General features: G+C 45.3%; 1 protein-coding gene across 1 annotated transcript in view; it reads left to right on the forward strand.

Annotated features, from left to right (window-relative positions):
- The window catches only part of Ak5 (adenylate kinase 5), a 190611-nt gene that overhangs the window by 108729 nt on the left and 57015 nt on the right, over positions 1–24867 (forward strand). The window contains exons 7-8 of the mRNA XM_021158164.3: positions 12458–12548; positions 19101–19177. Coding sequence (XP_021013823.1) covers positions 12458–12548; positions 19101–19177 — 168 coding nt within the window. The remainder of the gene's footprint in view (positions 1–12457; positions 12549–19100; positions 19178–24867) is intronic.

Here is a 24867-nt window from a genome sequence, read left to right on the forward strand (position 1 = left end):
TGTTAAGCACTTCTTCTGCATAGAAACAATGACAGTTCAGAATGAAGTGTGTGAGGAATAGTTTTAAATTCTTGTCAGTTGTGTCCTAGAATCCTAGGATCATGCAAAGTGGTTAAAACATCCAGAACAGAAGGTCCTTAGCATGTTTGTCTATGACAGATTAACTACTGTGTACAAATATAATTACACATTGGAAATCGGTTGTTTATGTTTAGGACTGGCTGTGCTTAAAAGTGTGTTGGGGAAGTTACTGGAAGGCATGAGATGAAAATAGAAGTTAGTTTTTTAGTATTCCTCTGATGAACAAGTTTACAAACCCCAGATTGAGTGGAGGCGAAAGCCTCCGATGCACTGGGGCCTCCCTAACGAGAGTTAATTAGTTAGTTAGTTAGTTAGTTAGCTAGCTAGCTACTTGGCTCTGCTGCTCCATAATTACTGGTGTGTTCCATACAATGGAAATGACTGACTTAAAATTTAACCAAATCCCTCTGCTGCTCACTGGATATACTAAAGAAAAGCTAAAATCGCACATCCTAAGCGAGTATTGATATTACCGTAAGGTCAGGTGAGAATGTGGCTACTCGTGCAACTGTAACAATTATTGTACCTGGATTTTAAAAACCCACACTGACCCCCTCTGTGTTTGCTCAGGCGCGTGTGTCCACTGCTGTCTCTCAGCTGTGCTAATTGTGAAGCCAGTCTGTGCAACCCTAATAATGGCTCTGATTTGTCTGACAAGATGGCTAAGTAGGTCATGGTTTTGTGCCAGGAGGAAAAGGCTTTTTCACGGTCAAAGGAACAACTGGCTTCAGTTGTGAGGTGTGTGTGCATGCACCCTGTGTGACGCATGGACACCTTGCCTGGTGACCTGGTGTCAGTCCTGTTGCTATCATTTTCCCATAAGACCATCACTTCACCCTCAATCTCCCTTTTTGCCCTTTAAGTCAGGAAATAGTGGCAGGATTTCCTTTCACATATTTCAATTCAAGAGAGCAACTTATAATACCATAGGTCCCGTCACCTTTCGAGGTAAACACAGAAACCTCACCTAGTTCCTGAGACATTTCTTGTGGAGACAATGCCACTGAGGCAATTGTTCATTTATGAACCCTGTGTCCCCTTGCAAAATGCATCCTTCAGGTGAACCGAGCAGAAGCAGACAGCGGCAAAGGAACTTTGCCCCAAAAACTCATTTACTTACCCCACGTTCCCTTGCAGAATGTATCCTCTATGTGAGCTTCTGCTTGGCCGAAAGTGGACTGTGGCAGAGGGGAGCCGTGGGAGAGCTGAGCCCAACTGCTAATCCTCGAGCTTTTCTAGCCTTTAACAAGCTCTCATGGTGTTTCCCACACAAGTGCAAGCAAGGAGGCTCTAAACAGACGACCCATTAGAGGAAGAGGACACCAGAAGGAGATGTAAGCAGTTCAGGACTAAACATGTACTCTAGCTTGTAAATGTTATTAAGAGACGTAATTACACAGCTGGATTTTTAAAGTGGTGTTGCCCAGGCTATGTATTTGCCAATTCATCAACTGTTGCCAGGTAAGAATTCTTTCCATGGGACTGACTGGATCAGAAGTCAAGAGTACTGGCTGCTCTGTCAGACGATCAGGAATCAATTCCCAGCACCCACATTGTGGCTCACAACCGTCTGTGACTCCAGTTCCAGGAGATCCAATGCCCTCTATGGCCTCCCCAGGCACACACGCAGGCAAAAGATGCACATACATAAAATAAAAATTTTTTTAATCTTTAGACCCTAGCCAAGGATCTTAATAAACCCTCTATCTAGACTGTAAAGACTCAATAAGGTGAATGCCTTGTTTCTATAACACAAACCTCTTGTACAGAGCGTATAATTTAGACGCAGTCGGTGTTTGTCTCCACACACACTTACTGAACTGAACATTCCTGCCTAGCTGAGGATGTGTATAGGAAGTTAAGAGAAATATCTTATCTGCATGGTAACACTGGAGGAGAATGTCCCCAGATAATACTTATGACAAAGATCAAATACTCCATAAACACATACTGTTGAGTTATGCGTAGCTGTTGGAAACTTGCAATGAGTTGGAAAATTCAAGAATTTACTGGAAAATGCATAGAGAAATTGTGACTCACCTGCCTTTAAGAGACAGAGGACCTGAAAATACTCAAGAACAAAAATATTATGAACCCATTCTTCACTAATATCCTTAATAATATTCACCACTAGGGACAGGAAATGTTGGGGCTCGGGAGTCTCCTCCAATGGTTTTTCAATGAAGGCAGCAGTTAAGAGATCCACAAGGAAGACCAGAAATATCTGGCAAAAGGTCTCGCCCTGGTACCAGGCCTTTATGCCACCCAAGGATAGAGTGAATTATTTTTAGAATAGGAGAGTGGAGCTTTGTTTGAAAGGAAGGTGTCCTGCCAGGCATGATGGACTTTATGGGTGTCTTGCAAAGGCACTTTGTCTCCTTGCAGATGCTGACCACAGGCTGCTTGTTTTATGTGATCAGATTTGCCTTACTCTACAAAACCTGAAGGCTGCATCTGAAATTAGCATTTGTTTTACTCAGACAGAGCCCATTGGCCTTGAAACTCCTGCTGTAGTTTTACTGGCATCCATCCCTAATCGAACCTGTGTAGCAAGTAGGATGCTTCCTCTAGAAATGTGAAGAAGCCCGCTGTGTTGCAGTTGTGAGCTCCTCTGTATGTAGTAAAGAAGCCTGTCCTGTCCATTCTCGTCTCCTTTAAGAAGAGGTAGACTAGGTCCTTGGTGCAGCAGTGAGAAGATAGAGACAAACGGGCTCGCTGGTGAACCGGTTACTTTGTCTCTGAGTGAAGTCACACCAGAGCAGAACAGAACCAGATATTGCTGGTAATGTAATGACAGTTCTAGGGTGTCTTAGTCAGGGTTCCTATTCCTGCACAAAACATCATGACCAAGAAGCAAGATGGGGAGGAAAGGATTTATTCAGCTTACACTTCCATACTGCTGTTCATCACTAAAGGATGTCAGAACTGGAACTCAAGCAGGGCAGGAAGCAGGAGCTGATGCAGAGGCCATGGAGGGATGTTCTTTACTGGCTTGCTGCCCCTGGCTCGCTCAGCTTTCTTTCTTTTAGAACACAAGACAACCAGCCCAGGGACGGCACCACCCACAAGGGACCCTTCCCCACTTGATCACTAATTGAGAAAGTGCCCCACAGCTGGATCTCATGGAGGCATTTCCTCAAGGGAGGCTCCTTTCTCTGTGATAACTCCAGCTTGTGTCAAGTTGACACACAAAGCCAGCCAGTACACAGGAGCTCAGGCTCATCTGAGAAAGTACAGACTAGGCCCACTTAACAGAAAATTAACTGCAGATAGCCAAGTCAAGCAGGTGCAGAAGACAGAGCCAGGATTCAGTGAGTGTGCGCAGAATCATACATCTATGTCATTCTAAAATGTCAGAATTCATTAAATAATAAATTAACAGCAATGTCATCTGACTACTGTTCACTGGTAGTTCCCAATTTCCCTTGATATCAGCCATCGACAAACACAGGTTCTCTGTTACAATCTTAATTACTGATGTTAACTCTCAGATCTCAGATCATGCATTGCATAGCACACAAGAAATCTGCTTGCCTGTGTGTTCGCACGTGTGTGCATATGCATGTACACATGTGAGTGTGAAAGAATAGCTACAAAAGGTTAAAGAAGCCACAATAGCGTTCAAGGAGTTCAGAACCTCACTACAGGCAGAAGACAGCTGGTAGAGATGCAAAGAGAGTAACTTCTGCAATAATTAGGACATCAGTAAACCTTGTTAGATTCCTACTACTTTACTGGAGCCTTGAGTATAGAGCCAAGCCTCAGGTTCACAGATCCAAGCAAACTAAAGAAGCTAAATTAGGGATGATGGAGGCCACAGGGGTAATATATAGGATGGAGTCCAAACAGATATATGGACAGACAGATGGCAATTAAAGTAGACGATATCAACAATGGAACCCAGCTGAGCTGAAGCCCCCAGGGACAGTTAGGAGTGCTCTGTCTGTCAGTCCTAGATCTCCTAATGCTCACTCTGGGTGCTCAGTGATGCCTTCAGCATCTGGGTGCTAAGTGATGCCTTCAGCATCTGGGTGCTCAGTGATGCCTTCAGCATCTGGGTGCTCAGTGATGCCTTCAGCATCTGGGTGCTCAGTGATGCCTTCAGCATCTGGGTGCTCAGTGATGCCTTCAGCATCTGGGTGCTCAGTGATGCCTTCAGCATCTGGGTGCTCAGTGATGCCTTCAGCATCTGGGTGCTCAGTGATGCCTTCAGCATCTGGGTGCTCAGTGATAGCCTTCAGCATCTGGGTGCTCAGTGATGCCTTCAGCATCTGGGTGCTCAGTGATGCCTTCAGCATCTGGGTGCTCAGTGATGCCTTCAGCATCTGGGTGCTCAGTGATGCCTTCAGCATCTGGGTGCTCAGTGATTGATAGCCTTCAGCATCTGGGTGCTCAGTGATTGATAGCCTTCAGCATCTGGGTGCTCAGTGATTGATAGCCTTCAGCATCTGGGTGCTCAGTGATGCCTTCAGCATCTGGGTGCACAGTGATGCCTTTAGCATCTTAAGATTTAGCATCCTCCTCTCTTTGTAGGGTCCTGGTTAGGGTGATGAATCCTGTTGTGGTCTTGATAAGCTGTGAGCTTGGTTTTCCAGATGTAATTTGGATACTCCCATATGTCCATATGTTTTCCCAACAGACTTTGACGAGTTTCTAATGGTCCTTTGGGTAGTTATCAGTCTGTGCCTCTGGTGGTGCCGGGCACACTGGTGTCTACATGCACAGCAAGGAAGGAAATGAGCCTTCCTGCCTCTGCATCTGCACTCAACATGGTACCAAATGCTGATTTTAAAATGGAGTAGCCCAAGGCTAGGTAGGCATAGCCAGTCAGTAGTTATGTTACCCAATATGGGGTAACCTGGGCAGGGTGCAGGCTGATCTCAAAAGCATCACACGGTGTTTCCCAGAATGCAGTCGGTTTTCTTCTTCAGAACACTGAGTCTCATTTCCCTTCTGTTTCTCAAATCAACCACTCACTGGCTGAAAAGACCTGCCACATTCCCTGACCCTCAAAAGACCAGCCCTTACCCCACATGTGGAGAATCAGCTAAGAGTGTAATTGGCTGGATGATAGATGACCTTTTAGACAGTAGCCAATCTCTCCACCTGCTGCCCTCACCCAGGGGCGGCCAGCCTTCTGATGTTGGTATTTAACATTGTCACCTACAAAAATTTTGAGCTTCATTCATAGCCGTCCTAGCCACATGCAACCCTTGGGCCACAGGCCTGTGTTAGCAGACCAATAGAGTAATTAACCCTGCTGGCCGAGTCATTCACGTTCACGTGAGATCTTAGCTGCAGAAGTATCCACAGGATTATAAAGTCCATTTCTTCACTCCATCATTACAAGCTGGTTTCCCCATTCTCGGACTTCGTTTCCTCCTCATGCATTTATGATTTTTTTCCCTGAAACTTGGGGGTCAAAATTGCTCAATTAGCCAAAGAGTCGGTGAGTACATTTTTAACAACTCTCCATCCTGTAGTTACTTCCTATCATTAGATCATCTTGCTGAGAAGTTAATTGCGCTGAAACCAAGATCAGCCTGTTTGGTTTTAATCAGAAGGGGGCTAATACTAACACCACAGAGTGTTGGAGCTGGGGATAGCATCCAAGGAAGAAGGCAGGACGGGCACTGAAAGAGCTCAGAAGTCGGCCATAACCCTCAAGCTAAAAATAGGAAGGAAAGAGATACAAGACAATTCAGAGCATGGTTTGGCTCTTCCCAGAGCTAAAACAACGTAGTTTTTAAGAACACAAGAATTGTAGAGAGAAGAACCTATGGTCTAGTCCCATCTGCTTTCTCCACCGGGTCTATCAGCTTCAAAAGTCCTTACTTTCTAGGCTGACTGTTTCTTGTGGTGATTAATACTTCATGTTGTTCTAGAACTCCACGGGATGCTTTGCAGTGATTGCATACAATTGCAAAGCAGATTGATTACCTGGCTGGGGTAAAGCTTAATAAATGGTAAGAGCTCATTACCCAGCTGAGCTTTGCCGTCCCACTCTTTTTTTTTTAATTTGATATTTTCTTTATTTACATTTCAAATGTCATCCCCTTTCCTGGTTTCCCCTCTGAAAACCCCCTATCTCCTACCCCCTCACCGACCCCACCCACTCCTGCTTCCTGGCCCTGTCAGTCCCCTATACTGGGGCATAGAACCTTCACAGGACCAAGGGCCTCTCGTTGCATTGATGACCGACTAGGTCATCCTCTGCTACATATGAGGCTAGAGCCATGAGTCCCACCATGTGTTTTCTTTGGTTAGTGGTTTAGTCCCAAGGAGCTCTGGAGGTACTGGTTAGTTCATCTTGTTGTTCCTCCTATGGGGCTGCAAACCCCTTCAGCTCCTTGGGTAATTTCTCTACCTACTTCTCAATCAAGTGGAAACAAAAAGAACTATACAATGAATCAACCAAACCAGAAGCTGGTTCTTTGAGAAAATCAACAAAATAGATAAACCATTAGTTAGACAGACTGACTAGAGGGCACAGGGACAGCATCCTGATTAACAAAATCAGAAATGAAAAGGGAGACGTAACAACAGAACCTGAGGAAATCCAAAAAATCATCAGCTCATACGCAACAAAACTGGAAAAACCTGGATGAAATGGACAATTTTCTTTCTTTCTTTCTTTCTTTCTTTCTTTCTTTCTTTCTTTCTTTTTTTTTTTTTTTTTTTTTTGGTTTTTCGAGACAGAGTTTCTTTGTGTAGCCCTGGCTGTCCTGGAACTCACTTTGTAGACCAGGCTGGCCTCGAACTCAGAAATTTACCTGCCTCTGCCTCCTGAGTGCTGGGATTAAAGACGTGCGACACCACGCCCGGCGGACAATTTTCTAGACAGATTGAGAAGGAGCTAGAGAAATTACCCAAGGTCCCTGGAAGGCCCTTCTTCAGTTTGCTACTCTCGCCTGTACAAAGCACACAAACACCTGGCAACCTCCGACTCTACTCTTGTCTCTTGGCCCCAGTATCACAGAAGCACAACATCTCAGCCCTTCTCAGGCTGAACTCTAGATAATGATCTGTATTATAAGTAATTCATCACTGACCTTAATATCCATGAAGGGAAGGGCATCACCATCGTCCATTCATGGACCCCAATTGGAATACACCCCAGTTTAATACTTAGAGATTCATCCACGTGGGAGAACATGAGCAAGCTCCTTCTCTGGCTGTCCGACTCTCCAGTTTGATTATTCACTGTTCCAACAAAAGACTTCCATAAATGCTAAATGCTGTTTGTAAGGATTTCCGAGAAGGGGGAATCTCTTAGTGTTAACAACTATGCATTGACTGAAAACCAGACTCCTTTTCCTATGTATTACTGATGCCTTTCATCAGCCGGCCCTATATTCCTGTCAGACACATTTGCCATAGTTTACAATTTTTTTTTTTTTTTGGTTTTTCGAGACAGGGTTTCTCTGTATAGCTCTGGCTGTCCTGGAACTCACTTTGTAGACCAGGCTGGCCTCGAACTCAGAAATCCGCCTGCCTCTGCCTCCCGAGTGCTGGGATTAAAGGCGTGCGCCACCACGCCCGGCAGTTTACAATTTTTTAAGCTGATCTACTTGATTTCCATCGACTCTTCCACATAATTATGAACTGAGCATATTTGGCCATCAAGAAGACAGAAACATTTATGTGTACTGGCAAGTGATCCCAGTGCTGGAAGATTCCAGGAAAGGAGAAGAAAGGGGAAGGAAGGAGAGGGAAAGGGAGGGGAGGAAAGGACTGTGGGAATAGCCTGGTGGGTGATTGCTTGACTAGTGTGTGCCAGGCTCTGGCCTCCAACCCTAGCACTGATGATGGTGGTGGTGATGATGGTGATAATGAGATTGAGTATCTCAACTAAGAAAAAATCAATAATGAAGGAGAAGGAAAATAACAACAAGAAAGATTGAGTCTGATCATCCATCTTCTAGGGCTAAAATTAGCCCGTCAAACATCTCATGGCTTTGACTGTGTGCATGTATGCAAATGCTTGTGTGTGTGTGTGTGTGTGTGTGTGTGTGTGTGTGTGTGTGTGCATGTGTGCGTGTGTGGTGTGTGTGTGTGTGTTTCAGACTTCCATGGTGCTTTTCAGAACGTGGGAACATGGAAGATAACAAAGCCTGCAGTTAGGAAAGGAACTACCCTCACATAAAGTCAAAGTTTGGCTTCTACGGCTAGAGCTTCTTTAGTTTGCAAACTTTTTTGACAAAGGCTCAAATATTTGTCTAACAACTTTATAGTGTTAAGGCTTCAGGTTGTAAGAATGCCAGGAAGAAAGAGGGGATAGGAAAACACAAGGGGAAAGGACGTAAATTAGTTCTGCTCAGTTCAGTTTGGCGTTTGGCGTCTCACTGGCGCTAAGTGAGGTCTCGGTTCAGTCCTCGGCCCCAGAGAGCACAGCCTCTTCTCCACTGTCTCCTTTAACCTCTTTACCAGGTTCTCCAAAAGTGTTTTAGTAGTCTTGTGCTTTAACGAGGACAAAGCCAACATGGATCAGTTCTTTCTTCCTTGTGTCACTATAACCTGGTACAGAATCTGTCGTACAGAATGCGCTCAGTGGATAATGGGAGCAGGGAGTGATGGGTAAAGTCACTTGCTTCACCAGCCTGACGACTTGAGTCTGATCACTGGACCCCCCAAGACCCCAATGCAGTGGCTCCCATCTATAGTCCCTGCCATCCTACAAAGAAATGGGTGGAGGGCACAGAATTATCCTGAAGCTCATGGGTAGTTAGTCTGGCATACACGGAGCGGCAGAGAAAAACAAGAGAGACTCTAGCTCAACAGGGTGCAAGGAGAGTTGTCCTCTGTCCTCCAAATGTGCTGTTCTCTGGCACATGTGTGCCTGTACACAGAGAGAGGGGTGAGGGGGAGAGGGAAGAAGGAAAAGAGGTAGGGTGGGGGAAGCACATCATTTTTTTTTAAATGGGAGAGGAGGGAGGTTTTTTGTTCTTAGAAACAGTCTTGCTATGTAGCCCAGACTGGCCTCAAACTTCCTTTCCACCTGCCTGACCCCCCCCCCCCAAGTAGTGGGATTACAGATGTGTGCAACTGCAGTGAACATCCAATACTTCCCACTGCCCTGCCAGGCAGAGCTCAGTCTCTCAGCGCTGGTAACCTATAAAGCTCAGACTTTGGTGTAGCCACAAGTGTGCTCAGCCTCTGTCCCTGCCACTAAAATGATCTTAGAAGGGTTAATAAACCCCTTGAAACCTGGCTCTTATTTTTGTTTTGTTTGAGTGATTCGCTGTTTTTGCAGTGCTGGGGGTGAACCCACAGCTTCAGGTGTACTCAATAGGGAGTGACATCCCCAGACCAGGGCTCCTTTGAATCCTTTGTGTGTGTGAGGGGGTTCCTGTGCACATGCCCGTGGCAGGGGTGCACACGGATGGAAATATGTCCAAATAATATTGTTACGGAGATTGAGTGGCTAAAATACACAGCCAACCACCATCACTGGGAAGTATTTCCCAGCAAAGGGTTGAGCTGATGACTGCCGTTTTCACAGTTCTCTGGGCTAATGCTGCAAGGCTAACCAGGGTTATCTTGAGCATTCTCTTCTTTCTTAGATTCCAATCCCAAAACAAAACAAAGTCCCAGCTACATTGTTACAGCTTCAACTTACAAGCAGTTTCTCAGTTTCTTTTTTTCTTCCCCCCACCCCCCTCCCCAGACAGGGTTTCTCTGTGTAACCCTGGCTGTCCTGGAACTCACTCTGTAGACCAGGCTGACCTCGAACTCAGAAATCCGCCTGCCTCTGCCTCCACACGCCTTTAATCCCAGTTTCTTAAGGCATTTTGTAAATATCCTAACAGGCTTGTCTGGAATCTCTTTACTCTGGTGACTTTTCCTAACAAACCTGTTGACTTGGCATCTGAATTCCCAGTGAGATAAGGTGGAGACAATGAGCCTTCGATTCTGCTCTCCAGGACTTCCCACTGCCCTGCTCCCATCCCTCTGCACAGAATCCTGCCAGAATCCAGTCTTCTTTCACATCTTGTCCTAATTCCTTTTATGAAGAGATAATAGGTTCTACAGAGCTTGAGTCCACAGAGCTGAGCTACAGGAATCCAAATAAAAACACAGGGATGCTGTGTCTCAGACCCAGACTGTCCCTGCCCGCCCCACCCACCGCCACTTTGTGTAGGTGTGACTCTTTCAGGTTTTAAAATAGATTAGGAAGCTTTTAAAACCCGATCCTGCAAAGTGATTCCATTGGCCCCTGATTCACCACTGCTGTCTGCTGACTTCACTGCAGGCACTGAGTCTTTAAAGTATTACAGTTTTAATGCACTCTTTACCGTTTTACTCACAGAACAGTAAAATTACAAAATAAGAACACTAAGCAGCCAGAGACTGGATGTACATGTGTGTGCATGTACATGTATGTGCACATACATGTATGTGGGAGGCAGATGATGCCATTCCTCGGGGGCCATTCACCTTGTTGGTTTTGTTGTTTTAGATTTGTTAATTTATTGTTATTTCATGCATGTGGGTGTTCTGCATGCATGTATATCTGTGTACCATACAAGGGCTGTGAATGTGGAGGCCAAGAAAGGCATGAAACCACCTGGAACTAGAATTACAGGTGGTTTTGAGGTGTCATGTGGGTGCTTGAGATCAAAGCCAGGTCATTCCGAAGAGCAGCCAGTGATCTTTCCCGCTGACCCACCCACCGGTGGTCTTGTTTTTATTCCTGAGGCTGGGCAGCAAACCCCAGAGATCTGCCTATCCCTGGCTCACTAGCAGACTACTGGCACAGATGTGTTCCACAACATGTGGCCAGCTACTGAAGCTGAGGGGCCTCCGGTGGCAGAGGAGGAAGGCAGTGAGGGAGGGTGCTGGTTGAAATTCCCGGTCTGAGACAGGGAGAAGAGACCATTTTTAGAGCCCGAGTTGATGGTTAGAGAACAGCACTCCGGGGAAATATGAAACTGAATCAATGCTAATAACACAGCCCATTTGTTTCCCTCAGACTCATTCCTAAGTTTAATTAAAGGTGAGTTCTTGCAGGAGGATTGAGCTGGGACCTTCCCACTGGGGCTGATACATCTGGGATAGCTGATGCTAAGAGGGGAAGGCTGGGGAAGGCCTTCCTTCCCCAGGGAGGTTCGTGAAGCCTGTTGATTCCAGACCACACAGTCAAACAAAGACACAGACGTGTTTCTGCCACTGGAAATGTGGATGGCTGTGTACTCCTTGTGTGATGCCCAGTTCTGTGCCTGCCTCTGAAACTCTGTTTGTAATCTAGGTGTTGTAAGCTGTGCCCAGCCTCAGTAACTCTCTTTGCTAATCCAGGTGTTTCTTGGGAGTCTTTGAAAGCTCTTTCCATTTGTTTGTCGTGTGAAAATGCACACTGTGCTCAGACTAGGAAGTTTGGTCATCTTGAAATCTCCAGTTGCCCTCTTCAGTCGTCTCATTAAATGGCATCACATAGCTTACCCTGTGATCTCTGTGAGTTATAACCCTCCGAGTAAGAGCAGGGCTGGCTCAGTGGGGAGAGCATTTGCTTCACAAGAGTGAGAACTTGAGTTTGGGTCTCCAGAGCCCACAAAAAGCCAGACTCAGTTGTGTGCTTCTGCAATCCAGCACTTCAGTGGTGAGAGAGAGCTTGAGACTAGAGAATAGCCAAGAGCTCACAAGATCGTTAGGCTGGTATGTGCAGTAACAGACATAAGAGCATGTCTCAAACAAAGCAGATGATGATGAGGGTGCACACCTGGAGTTGTCCTCTGACTTCTATATAGATGAATGTACCAGACACACACACACACACATACACACACACAGAGTAAAAATTTCAAAGAAATCCTAGACACCAAACATCCACTTACAGCCTGCACATGCATGCACACATATATGCACACACACCTATATATACTTGGGTATACTCACATACAATGTATATACAATAAATAAATGATAGATAGATAGATAGATAGATAGATAGATAGATAGATAGATAGATAGATAGGATGGATAGATAGATAGATAGATAGATAGATAGATAGATAGATAGATAGATAGATAGATAGATCTTTACCACTGTTGCTTATAACTATATAGTTTTACTTTTTATTAGAAAAATTAAATCAGAAACCCATAAATAAACCTCAATTATCTTTTTAGAACTTGCTGTATATGTTGAGAAAAGGCTGCCCACTTTTCTTAGCCACAGTGACTGAACATTTTCTTCCTACTGCCCTTCCCCACGTGGCCAGAGATCTGAATTAAAAGACTCGCTACCGATCTGGTTAGAGATGCAGCTGCTTTAACTCCCAGCTCCTCTCAGACACAACTGAACAGTGTGCGCTCATTTTCAGACTCAACTCGATTATGTGTCTCATGTTGCAAACTTGTCTGTCTCGGTTTCCCCCAGTTTGATGCCGACCGAGATGAAGATGCAGTGTTCCATGACATCAGCGTGGCCGTCGACAGCAAGCTGTTTCCAAACAAAGAGGCTCCGACGGGTAAGTCTCCACGTGCCTTGCCATCAGAACATCCAGATCAATATTCAGATGAGTCAGGACTTTTATCAGTGGCTGAAGCTCTGACACAGTGGCCATATACTTAGCCTTGTTCTTTCTTACTCAAAAATAAAGATTAAAAAAAACTAAATAGAAGGGAAAAGCTAAAAATCTGTCCCTGTGCATTTGTTGATGCTTTTCTTATCATAGTATTTATAAATCCTTTATCACTGTGATGTGACACAACACCTATGTCTCCATAGTAGAAAGAAAGCTAACCTACCCCATACTTTGTGCAACTAGAGCAGGTTACAGTCCTCAGGCCCCTCTAATCTGTACATCTCTGTCTTGTTCTGCCCAGGGAGAGCATCCTTCTCCTCCGGTGGCTACACCCATCCCACCCCATAGCTCAGTGGTCATTTTTCTCCTTCTTATCTAAGCCCTCAGCCCTGGAGCGCTGTTATGGGACACTTGAGAGAGGACTCATACCTGATATCTCTCCATGCTTCTTTCTCTCTGTTGTCTGTCTGTCTGTCTATCTGCACCCCTTTTTTTCTGAACTCATCATTTTGTATAAATCAACCTCAATTTTTTTTTCACTTTAGAGCCTAGAATTTCTGGCTTTTACTTTATAAAAATCACAATGCAAGAGAATGAGAACAAGTTAATTAAGTTTAAAAATAAAGTTTTGAGAGATGAGAAGATAGTTTCATGGTATAATGCTTGTCTAGTGTGTGCATGACCCTAGGTTAAATTCCCTGAACTGCAAAATAGTTAGATATAACATAGAGGGATATATTGACAGATGACAGATAGATAATAGTTGATAGAGAGATGCAGAGATATATAATAGAAAATATATGATAAATGAGAGATAAAACAGCTATAGATAGATAAAAGATATAAATATCTAGATGATCAATATAGATTATTGATAATGTATTATGTAGAGGAGATATGAGAGACACAGGTGATTGATTGATAATTGATTGATTGACTGCCTGACTGATTGGCTCATGTTGTATTATTTATGTTCACACTATATTCAGATAAATCAGCCACTCTGAAAACAGCAGGTTCTAGCTTTTCTCTGAACTCACTGAAGCCAAAACAAATAAAAATCTCAGGCTCTGGCACCAATGGTCCAGAAGGGAACCTCAGCCTGGGATGAGTACAAACCCACTTCACCTCTTCCAGAGTTAGCCAGAGATGTCCCTGCTCTCAATGCTGCATCAGTTGGCATTCCTCAAGGGCACCACAGAAATCCGCAACCCCTTCTCTGCTTTTACAGTGTTGGTAGCCTCACATTTTCCATTTTGGGGCTCTCCTACCTGTCAGTAAGTAACCCTGCTGCGGGAGGTTACTGAGAACCTCAGAGAGCACAAGTCTAGCTGTCCCACCTCCTGTGACTTCTGCAGGCCGGGTACCAGTGCACTTCTCATATCTAAACACCCAGAATCCTCAGCTGTCCCATGCTCGTTATACCATCACCTCCACCCCACAGCTACACTATCCTTGGAGTTCTCTGATTGGCTTAGCTCCTGCCTCTGGTCTTTGCACCTTTCTTCCAGTCACGCTGAACGCCTGTCTCCATACGTGCTTCCAATGTCCCAGCTCCTTGGCTTCATCTTAATGAACCAGGTCCTCCTTTGTTTCTTTTGTGCCTCTATTTAAGAGTGATGTCCTCAAGACGCGGTGAGGATGTGTATCTCTCTCCCTCTCTCCCTCTGTGTGTGTGTGTGTGTGTTTGTGTGTGTGTGTGAGTGAGAGAGACAGAGACAGAGACAGAGACAGAGACAGACAGACAGACAGACAGACAGAGTCACAGAAACAGAGAGACCCTCAGTATAAGCCTCCCAGGAGATAGTATAAAAAGCCTTCCTAGCTGCCCACCTCCGCTGACATCGCACAGTCTCACCAGCTCCTCACCTTGAGCCCCAGGATGTATTGGGGCCCCTTTGCCTTTTCCTCTATGCTGCAGGCTCCGTTCCTCAGAGCCCCTCCTGTGTGGAGCCATTAGTACTTTCAGCAAACCCATCTCTAACTGTGTGCCAGTCTGTCTTCATGGGCTTGTATTTCCTTATCTAAAAAGTACCTGCCTCATAGGGCTATTGGAACAAGGGTTTTGGTAAAGAGTTTGTGGGTGAATGGGTTCTCTGTCCCACTGGGAAGACTGCATGTGAGCTGTGCCTCTTCAAAGAGCATGGAGACTCACGAGGAGACACCATGCCTTAGGCAGTATTTTGTCCTCCTTCCTCCAGATTCATCTCCTATCTCTCCCTTCTTGCCCTCTCTCCATCCCTATCCTAGAGTCACTGAAGAACCATTCCAGCCTCTCCTCACTGGGATAATACAGATAAATACCGTGCTGTTCCTCGAAGGAGTTCTGCCACAAAGTGTGGCTGACACCCCCGTGCCTGTAGCTTAAGAGTGGGACTCTCAAACTCGGGGTGGACGGGACCGTGACAGGAAGTACAGAGTGTGCACAGAGAGAGCCCAGGGACAGCGTGTGTGGAGGGAAAATGCACACGTCCCTTGGTTCACCTCCAGTCATTCAGCACCTGGGAACAGAATGCCTATAATTTCTAGGTTGTGTTTTATATATTCTATCTTGAAACATAATCCTAAGAATTTAACAGAAATAGGAACAGGAGGTATTGCTTCCCTTAAGAGAAACAGACAGAGAGGTAGAAGAGTCTCGTTCACAGCCACCCTTCAGGGCTCAGGAAGCCCCATTGCAGCAGAGTCTTTGGCACACCACGTGCCAAATGTGTCTTCCTGCAACTTCAGGTTGACATCTATGACACTGTCCCCAAGAACAGTAAGGTTCGGGTACAACTCCGCTACCCTTTAAAGTCCTATATCTCTAGCTCCCACTTAAATCAGAGACAACCTGAAGGTAATATAACTGAAGACCACCTATGTTATAGCAAAAGACCCCAGATGTTCTGGGTGGGGAGTGGTTTCTTTGTTATCTAAGAAAAGGATATCTTTAAATCTGAAGATAAACCGAAAACCTCAAAATAGGGAGATGAGACCCATGTGACCACTTTAATCAAATGTTTGAATCCTGTGGTCACGTCTGAGATAGAAAATCATGTCTGCTGTTTCATGGACCTGCGTGCTGATTGAAAGATAGTCCGAATGGGAGCATCAGCCTGTGTTTGTCTCCCCAGTTCATTTGCTGAGCCTTGGGCTATTAGTAAAGTCCTCGTTTCCAGAAAACTGAGCAACCAGTATTTTTAAAAATACAAACCGTTCAATCATCTGAGCTGATAGTGTTATGCTTTGTCTCTCGTCTGAGGTGTTGCCAGTGGCAACAGTGTATCAAGAAATGCCATCCCTTAGTGATACAGTAAGATTTCTGTCAAAGCCCTTGATTAGGAAGGATAATTGATCTCCTCTTCCTCCGAGCAGGAAGTTCATTTTAATCGAAATTCTTTTCATTCGGATGCTACTGAAAATGATTTTCTAATGAATTTGCTGCTGTCTCGAGAGCTAGCACGTGGCTCCTACTCGCTGGGTTGTTTAAGGGCCCTTCAGATTGTACTTTCTGAAAACAATTGGAAGAATGGTCTCCAATTCAACAAACTAAGTAGGACAAGGGACTCCTCGATGCTGTGGGTTCAGGAAGACTTTGTGTTCCGTTCCTGTGGAGTTCGTAGGAATCACTCAGAGGCAAGTGAGAGATTAGGGGAAACACTTCCACCCACACACCTTCCTGCACTTGACTAGTCAAGTAGACAGCATCTACACTGGAGACTAATGAAAGCTGACTGCCTTTGTGTTATCGTTAACACTGCTATCCACAAAAGCCACCCAGTTGTCCTGGCTTGAACTAGACTCAGTTACTCCTCCCTGATGTTTCACAGCCCCTGCAGGGTGCTTCACTGGGAGGCATTTAGTGTCCCTTCTTGTCGCAGAGTGCTGAACAGGCAGCCACACCCTCAGGCCCTCAGCCAGGTAGCACACTGCACTGAAGGCAGTTTGGGTTGCCCTGCTTGAAGTGTGTTGTCAGCTGTGTGGGGGGAAAAGAGGAGAAGTGGAAGCTTTGGGTTCTGTCATCCCTATCACACAGTGACACTGGCTCCAAGTCTCAGGTCATCCTAGGACAGTCAAACTCCATCTCAGAAAAATAGAAAGGAAGATAAAACTGCAAACAGCAAATACTTTCTCAGTTTGGCAAAGAAGGGTTAACAATGATCAGAGCGGAGCAGTCACTTATAGCGGCACACACCTCAATTCCATTAGAGCCTGAGGCTGCAGCTTCACAAGTTCAAAGCCAGCCTGAACAAAAAGCGGGGTCTATCCCCCCTAAAAAGGGGGTGAAAGAAGGGAGAAGGAAGAAGAAGGAAAGTGGAGAAGAGGGTGGAAACCCTGGATGAAAAGACACCTTAACTCTAGTCCTAGAAAGAATATGAAGCCATACTTCAGGTACTGCACTGTTTCTGTGAAGTGTAGGCAGGGTTTACTGGTCATCTGAAAATCTACCTTTATTAAATAAGCATTCTTCAGTTCAGATTCTATGTCAAGGCCCGGTCCTAGTGAACTGTGAGGTGGCTTGATATTTCACAGAATACGTACAGCTTTTATGGGCAGCACTTTCCGGGTCAGGGAGGTGTGTGTACTTAGGTAGGTGGCAAGTCTCCCGTAGGAAAGAGTTGTTTAGTGAGGGTGCCAAGTCAACTGTGCTACGAGCATGCCAGGGTGGGAGTTAGTGGTTTAAATCCCAGCCTTGGAGATTAATTGGCAAGTACTTCAGCGCAGCCTAATACTGCCAAGAAGAAAGACTGTGTCGACCTGACACAATCTAGAATCATTAAGGAAGAGACTCAGCTGTCTAGATGCGGCTGTCCTGTGGGTGCTCCGCAGGGATTGCCATGATTGTCCACTGATGTCTTGAATATGAGCAACGCCATTTCCTGGACTGGGCCCTGGGCTGTGTAGGGAGAGAAAGTGTGTGAGCAGCCAGCAGACAAGGCTCTGTTCATCTCTCTGCGCTTGACTATGGATGTGAATGCTGCCTGAGTGCCTGCCTGCCTTCTCAGCTGTGAAGTGAAACCTGGGATTAAATGACAAGTGATTCCTTCCCTTTTGCTATGGCAAAAAAAGTGAAACTAGAACAGAGGCTAAGATGACCCACAAGCCTTAGCTCCAAACTTTGTCTCTGTAATTCCTTTCATGGGTATTTTGTTCCCTATTCTAAGGAGGAATGAAGTATCCACCCATTGGTCTTTCCTCTTCTTGATTTTTTTGTGTTTTGCAAATTGTATCTTGGGTGTTCTAGGTTTCTGGGCTAATATCCACTTATCAGTGAGTGCATATCTAATGACTTCTTTTGTGATTGGGTTACCTCAGTCAGGATGATATCCTCCAGATACATCCATTTGTCCAAGAATTTCATAAATCCATTGTTTTTAATAGCTGAGTAGTACTCCATTGTGTAAATGTACCACATTTTCTGTATCGATTCCTCTGTTGAGGGACATCTGGGTTCTTTCCAGCTTCTGGCTATTATAAATAATGGTGCTATGAACATAGTGGAGCATGTGTTCTTATTACCAGTTGGAACTTCTTCTGGGTATATGCCCAGGAGAGGTATTGCTGGATCTTCCGGATCCATCCCATGATCAGCCACCAAACCCAGACACTATTGCATATGCCAGAAAGATTTTGCTGAAGGGACCCTGTTATAGCTTCTCATATGAGGCTATGCCAGTGCCTGGCAAATACAGAAGTGGATGCTCACAGTCATCTATAAGATGGAACACAGGGCTCCCAGTGGAGAAGCTAGAGAAAGCACCCAAGGAGCTGAAGGGGTCTGCAACCCTATAGGTGGAACAACAATATGAACTAACCAGTACCCCCAGAGCTTGTATCTCTAGCTGCATATGTAACAGAAGATGGCCTAGTCAGCCATCACTGGGAAGACAGGCCCTTTGGTATTGCAAACTTTATATGCCCCAGTACAGGGGAATGCCAGGGCCAAGAAATGGAAGTGGGTGGGTAGGGGAGCGGGGTGGGGGGAGGGTATAGGGAACTTTTGGGATAGCATTTGAAATGTATATAAAGAAAATATCTAATAAAAAATATATCCAAAAAAAAAAATGACCCACAAGCTTGAGGCAAAGGTCCCACCTGAGACTGGGAAAGTACATTCTTATTCTAGAAGTTCCTTGCTCTTCCTCTGCTCTGTTCATGGGGCTCCTTGTATTTCAGTTACTCTAGAACATTCTGAAGCCATTTCTCCTAAACGCTCTATTTGCTCTCCTAGCTGAAATTCCCGAATCAGTTTCTTGTAAGAGTCCCGATCCCACTATCATCCTCACAGACAGATGGCTTTAGAACCTCACACTCTCTGCTCTCTGAATCTTGCTGTCGACAAATCAGCCTGTTCTGGGGCTTGTTCTCCTGAGGGCTGGGACCAGGTCCAGAGAGTCTGCGTCCCCTACCAGCAGCCCAGACACAGAGTGTGGCAGATGGAGGGATGTGTAAATGTTCTATAGAAACACACAGATGGTCCCCATCGGCTAACCGTGTCTTTCTTAAACTTAGATTCAGGTGACCTTGACCCTTCCATGCTGTTTGATGCTGGAGAGATGATTGACATGGGATCAGATTACGATAACCAGGTAACTAAACCGACAAGTATTTTCTGTTTAAATGTTTTTCGCTCTAGTCTTTATGTTTTGTGAATACAACCACTGAAGTTTTCACTTGGTGGGATCTTGACAGGTCACTGATAATGGGTTTCATGTTAGGCATGGTCACCCACAGCCTTTAGGTGCACTTTGGTCTTCACCCTCCCTCATCCCCAAACCCAAAGCAGTAAGTGAAGGAAGGGGTGTAGGATGGAAATTCCTTCATATGCAAATAAGTTCTTCCTGCCCAGGAGTTTGCCCATGCCCTGAGGTAGCTGATTTTGTCTAGTTGAGTGGATTATAAGTGCAGAAGGCAAGGATGAGCCTGGCCTTTGGGCAAAGGGATCTGCTGACAGAGAGATCGGAGTAAAGGAACTGCTGTTCCACGGACTGCCATCCCAGCCTGAATGAAAAGAGAAGGAAGAGGAAGCCACAGAACAGTGAGCCCTGCTCCCCACCCCACAGATTCACCAAGGTTCAAAGGAACTGACCAGTGCTCCTGTTACCACAGCCACAGAGCACAGCCTCCACCGTGCCTACCTGCCTCTGATAGATCCCAAGCCCTGGGTCAAAATAAACCTCTCCTCCCTTTGGCTTCTTGTCCTGACATTTGTCAGAGCAGTGAGAAAAAGCAATGAATGCATTCTACCTTCCAAGTAATAAATGAAGAACACAGCTGAGCGTCAGCCATGGGTCCACAGATCTGGAGCTGTTCTGTATCAAACTCTGCAGGCAGTGATGCCCAAGAAAAGCATGGCCAATGCACAAAACGTATGTTCCCTTTGGAAAAAAATAATTGAAGAAATTTATCTGGGTCATTTTCCTCTCAGCAAGAACTTTCTCTACTGTAATATTGTAATGATCCAAAATAGTTGGCAAATGATCTAACTTGCTAATTAGGCTTTAGGTTTCTCTTATTTCCTTAAAGATAACGTCTACTACTCCGTGCCTGCTCCTGTCACTGCTTCTCAGAAGTGATGGAGAGCCAAGTGTGTTCTTATGATGACTTCTACCCCCATTTCTAATTTATGTCACAACTGAAGCAAATGTGTCAGACCGGTATCCACACATGACTAGCTGTGTACTCTCTGTATGTGTGTGTGTGTGTGTTCTTAAATTAAGTTCGTTCCTTGACAAACCATGAAATTATTGACAAGTGTATAACACAGGATTGTCGCCATGCATTTATAGAACCTGGTAACAGCTATTAAGCATACACTACACGGAAACTAAGCCACTGACTCTGCGCTGACTGCTGGGCTAAGTCTCCACGGCGTCTCCATAGGTAGGATTATGCTTTCTAATTCACAGATAGAGTCACTGGCCCATGGTAACACTAATAGGGGTCAAAGTGGGGATGGAACATAGGATGCACTTTCTTGTGTGTGGTATTTTCATTGGCATATGCTAATTATACATATTAACGGCTTTCAGTGTGTTGTTTCCATACATGCACATAGTGAATTTTGGTCATATCCACCCATCACCTTCTCTTGACCTTCCCCGTGCCTATTGATTACACAGTGTGTTAGCCCTCTCTTACTTTCATGCTCTGTTGTTTTATTTTGATGATGCAATGAGTGTGATTATGGTTGCTCACGTAAGGGTCGGGGACCTTTACAATAGCATTTGCACTTACCACTTACAACAGTGAAGAAAGTGCCTCACCTCTGGTAATTGTTAACTGCCTACACACTCTCAGGAAGGGGCAGGGCCTCGTAAACTTTCTCCTACTCCATTACAGGATGTTGACCCATCCAGCCTTCACAAGTAGCCACAGCTGCTGAGTTCGGGAGTACCGTGGCCATGTCTCGAGTGGAAGAGTGCTTGACAGCACCCCCACCTCTTGCTCTGTCGTCTATGATGTCCCCATGGGCCTTGGAGAGGGTGATATAGATAGAGGTCTAAGTACAGCACTCATTTTCTAAGAATCACAGTATACTGCCTCCCATCCTACTCTGGAAAGACAAGCCGGGGGTAGTGTTGCAATCTTTGCTTTTGCTGACCCTTAAAGACTCAGCTAAGGCAATGGCCACCACTCATAGGGTGCATCTAAAATGTATAGACTACATGAACAAATGAGCCATGGCAAGAAAGCCAATCACAAGTCGGAGGCTTCCCATCCCCAAGAGCCAGCAATAATGGTAAACACTGGAGTCTTACATAGGAATATTTTAAATGTTCAAAGAAACAAAGGGAAGAAAATAAAGAAATAAAGTGGAATAGTGAAACAGCTATCAGAAAGAGTGGAAAGAGAAAGGAAGGATAAATAAATGAATATGACAGGTGGGATAGCTGATTGTCAACTTGACGGGATCTGGGACTATTTCAGAGACAAGCCTCCAGCCACACCTATGAGAGACTACGCTAGACCCTGGGTGTGCCTGTGAGGGATATTCTTGATTAAGACCTACCTTGAAGAAGGATGGCCTAATTCCCCGATCTTGCATCCTAGTCTACATAAAATGGGGAAAGCTAGTTGAACACAAACCTTCATGGCCTTCTCTCTACATCTTTACTGTGAATGCAATGTGGCCCGTTGTCTGGACTTCCATGGTCTGATGGGCAGTGGACTGTGAACTCTTGAACTGTGAGCCAAGATAAAGCCTTCCTTCCTTCCTTCCTTCCTTCCTTCCTTCCTTCCTTCCTTCCTTCCTTCTTTCCTTCCTTCCTTCCTTCTTTCCTTGAGTTGCCATTGTTGGATATTGTTGCAGCACCAGAAAAAGTAAGACACTTGTGTCACAAATATAATTGTTATTGAAATAAAAATTCCATTAATGGTTTGAAAAGTTGCCTGAACACAACTTAAAAAAAAATAAGGGAGCAAATGAAATTGCCTTAAAATAAAGCAGCAATCTGAGCAGTTGTCCAGTATGAGGAAGAACTCAGTAGACACCGAGGATAGAATGAACCAACATATATATTCTGAACATACCAGAAGGAAAGAATGAAGATGGAGCAGAGGCCACGCTTTAGCAGAGAGTGGTTGAGAATTTTATAGACATGAAAAAGACAAATTCTTAGATTGAGAGAACACAGTCCAATAAATTATATAAAAAACTGTCTCTACTAGTCTTTCTTTATATAGTCACTGGACAAATTTTAAGTTGTGCATTCCAAGTTCTGTTTAGGTACTTGTAATATATACTCACTGAGCAGATGAGGGGGCTTTTCTCAGAAACTTACATCCTAGCAAGAAAGACACATAGTAAACTGAAGGATACTGTGTTAGCAATTTCTCTAGGTTGTCAGGTGTGATAAACAAAGGAGAAACATTGCAGGGCTAAGGGAGCTGGAGAACCAGGGAGTGCGGCTGAGCAAAGCATTAGAGAGAGGGTTCAGCTAAGTGGACGACCTCAGCAAAGAGGTGACACACAACACCAGGTGGCAACACACAAGAGATGAAAGCCAGACCTTCAAATCGGCAAGGGATAGCGATGTGGTGGCAGCAGATTAAACAGTGCACCTGGACTTGCTGTCTGGCGCGTGCTCTGAAGCAGGTGCCATGCCCATGATTTACAGTGTGTGGTTGCTAAACCTTACGAGAAAGCTGCTCGACCCCCAGGTGCAGCTGAGGAAAATGGAGCTGAGAGACTCCCCAGGGCCACACAATTGACGGGTTAGAGTCAGAAATCAAACTCTGATGTTCCAGACACCAACGTTTGCCTCTCCACTCTAAAGGACCTATGATCAAGGTTCCTGGAACCTATTGCCAGTTCCAGGTGACACTTTTTAGTTATGACTCTTGACCTTGGTGCGTTTGACACTGTAAATTTCACCAAATTGTCTTTTGAAAGAACCAGGTAACAAATGTCTTAGGCCTTGCAAGCCATCTGGTCTCTACTGCAGTGACTCAGAGGAAAAGAGTCATAACAATATAAATGAATAAGGCAGAGAGCCAATAAGACAATATTTGTAGGGAGTGAAACCTGACCTCCACATAGTTCTCATGTGATGTATTTTAACCCTTTAAAAAATGTAAGCCAACCAAGTCAAACTGAAGGTAGAAACAGGAGTTGTGTTTGACCCACGTCTTCATTACTTTGGCTCAAGGATCTGAAGGAAGACAGAATGTGACTTGTCTTTGAAATTAAATATATACTTTTTTTTTTCGAGACATTGTTTCTCTATGTAGCCCTGGCTGTCCTGGAACTCACTCTGTAGACCAGACTGGCCTCAAACTCAGAAATCTGCCTGCCTCTGCCTCCCAAGTGCTGGGATTAAAGGCGTGCGCCACCACCGCCCGGCTGTACTATTCTTAACAAAGAAAAAGAAAACAAAAATAAAAAACAGTAAGGCTGTTTTCCATTGAGCAATTGGTGAGCCCCAGCCCATCTGGACTGCGAAGCTCCTGGCCTCGGCCTGAGGTTTTAGCCCCACGGTCTGACTCTCCCTAGGCTGCTACTCTTCTCACTCAGTTCCCATTTCCTTGCCAAACTCTCCACTGATCCACTATGGTGACTGTGGCCCCATCACACTCCGCTGTATAGCTCTCCTCTGCAGGCTCTGCTGCAGTCGTGGTTGGGCTTCACCCCGAGCTCCTCGGTGAGCTCCCGTTGCCTGTGTCTACCCACCAAATGGCCCTGGCTGAGTTTCCCATGTGCCTCTCCACCTCAACATGTCCAGACCACCTTCCCCCAGAAAATGTGCTTTTCCTTCTGTCTGCTCTATTTCTGTGAACGATATCACCACCTCCACAGCTGCCCAAGCAGAGGCAAAGGTGCTTTGCTAGTCTCTCTCCAATCTCTCACGCACATGTTGATTCAGCCAGGTAGGTAATCAGGTCTCCTATGCAGGAATGGCTCTGGTTCTCTCCAGCCCTGCTGTCCCTGCTTGAGCCCCTTCTCTGCCCACCTGCCTGGGACAGCTAACCAGTCTTTCTGTTCCAAGCTTCTTATCACTCAAAATTATTATGAAAGCAAACTCAACCATGTCAGCCAACTACTGAAAATCCACCACCCCCCTTCCTTGATCTCAGAACCTCTTAATGTAGCAATGGGACTGTAGGAATCAGAATTTGCCCCCTCCACGGCTCTCCAAACTCTTCCCTGTGACTGCTTCAGCCATATGAAGATATTTGCAGTCATCTAAAGGAGAGCTGTACTTTTCAGGCTCCTTCCATCACCTCCATCCTGGATAGCCCTGATGTGCACCATCAGGACCAAACTTCTGCAGGAAGCCCTTCTCTTACCACCATGCTTGGTTAATCCATGTGGTAGTGCATACCTTTAATCCCAGCACTAGTGGGGAGAGGCAGGCAGATTTCTGTCATTTCAAAGCCAGATTGGTCTACAAAGTGAGTTCCAGGCCAAACTGGGCTACAGATTGAGGCCCTTTCTCAAAAGAAAAACAAACAAACAAAAAACAAACAAAAACACCCTAACATAGTATTTGGTTCATCTTTTTCAGGGGCCCATAACTCATAATGTTTGCTTGCCTGTTTAGAACATATCATACCTTGTGTCACCGGCACCTGTCACAGAACCTGCCATATGAAATATGCTTAACAAGTGGGAGCAATGGGCATACAGACGAATCCCAGGGCCTTGTTTTTCTTGTTAAACCCGACCCATGCCTGTACTCTGTGACAGGCTAGGATGACAGCAGCCCACTGGCCACTAAGCTTCTGCTTTGTCACCCGAGCCACACGTGGTCAGATGAGGCTAAGTGCAGCCCACACA

The sequence above is a fragment of the Mus caroli genome, unplaced genomic scaffold, assembly GCF_978045245.1.
Source record: "Mus caroli unplaced genomic scaffold, Mus_caroli_1 scaffold_3, whole genome shotgun sequence".
In the NCBI taxonomy this organism is placed as follows: domain Eukaryota; kingdom Metazoa; phylum Chordata; class Mammalia; order Rodentia; family Muridae; genus Mus; species Mus caroli.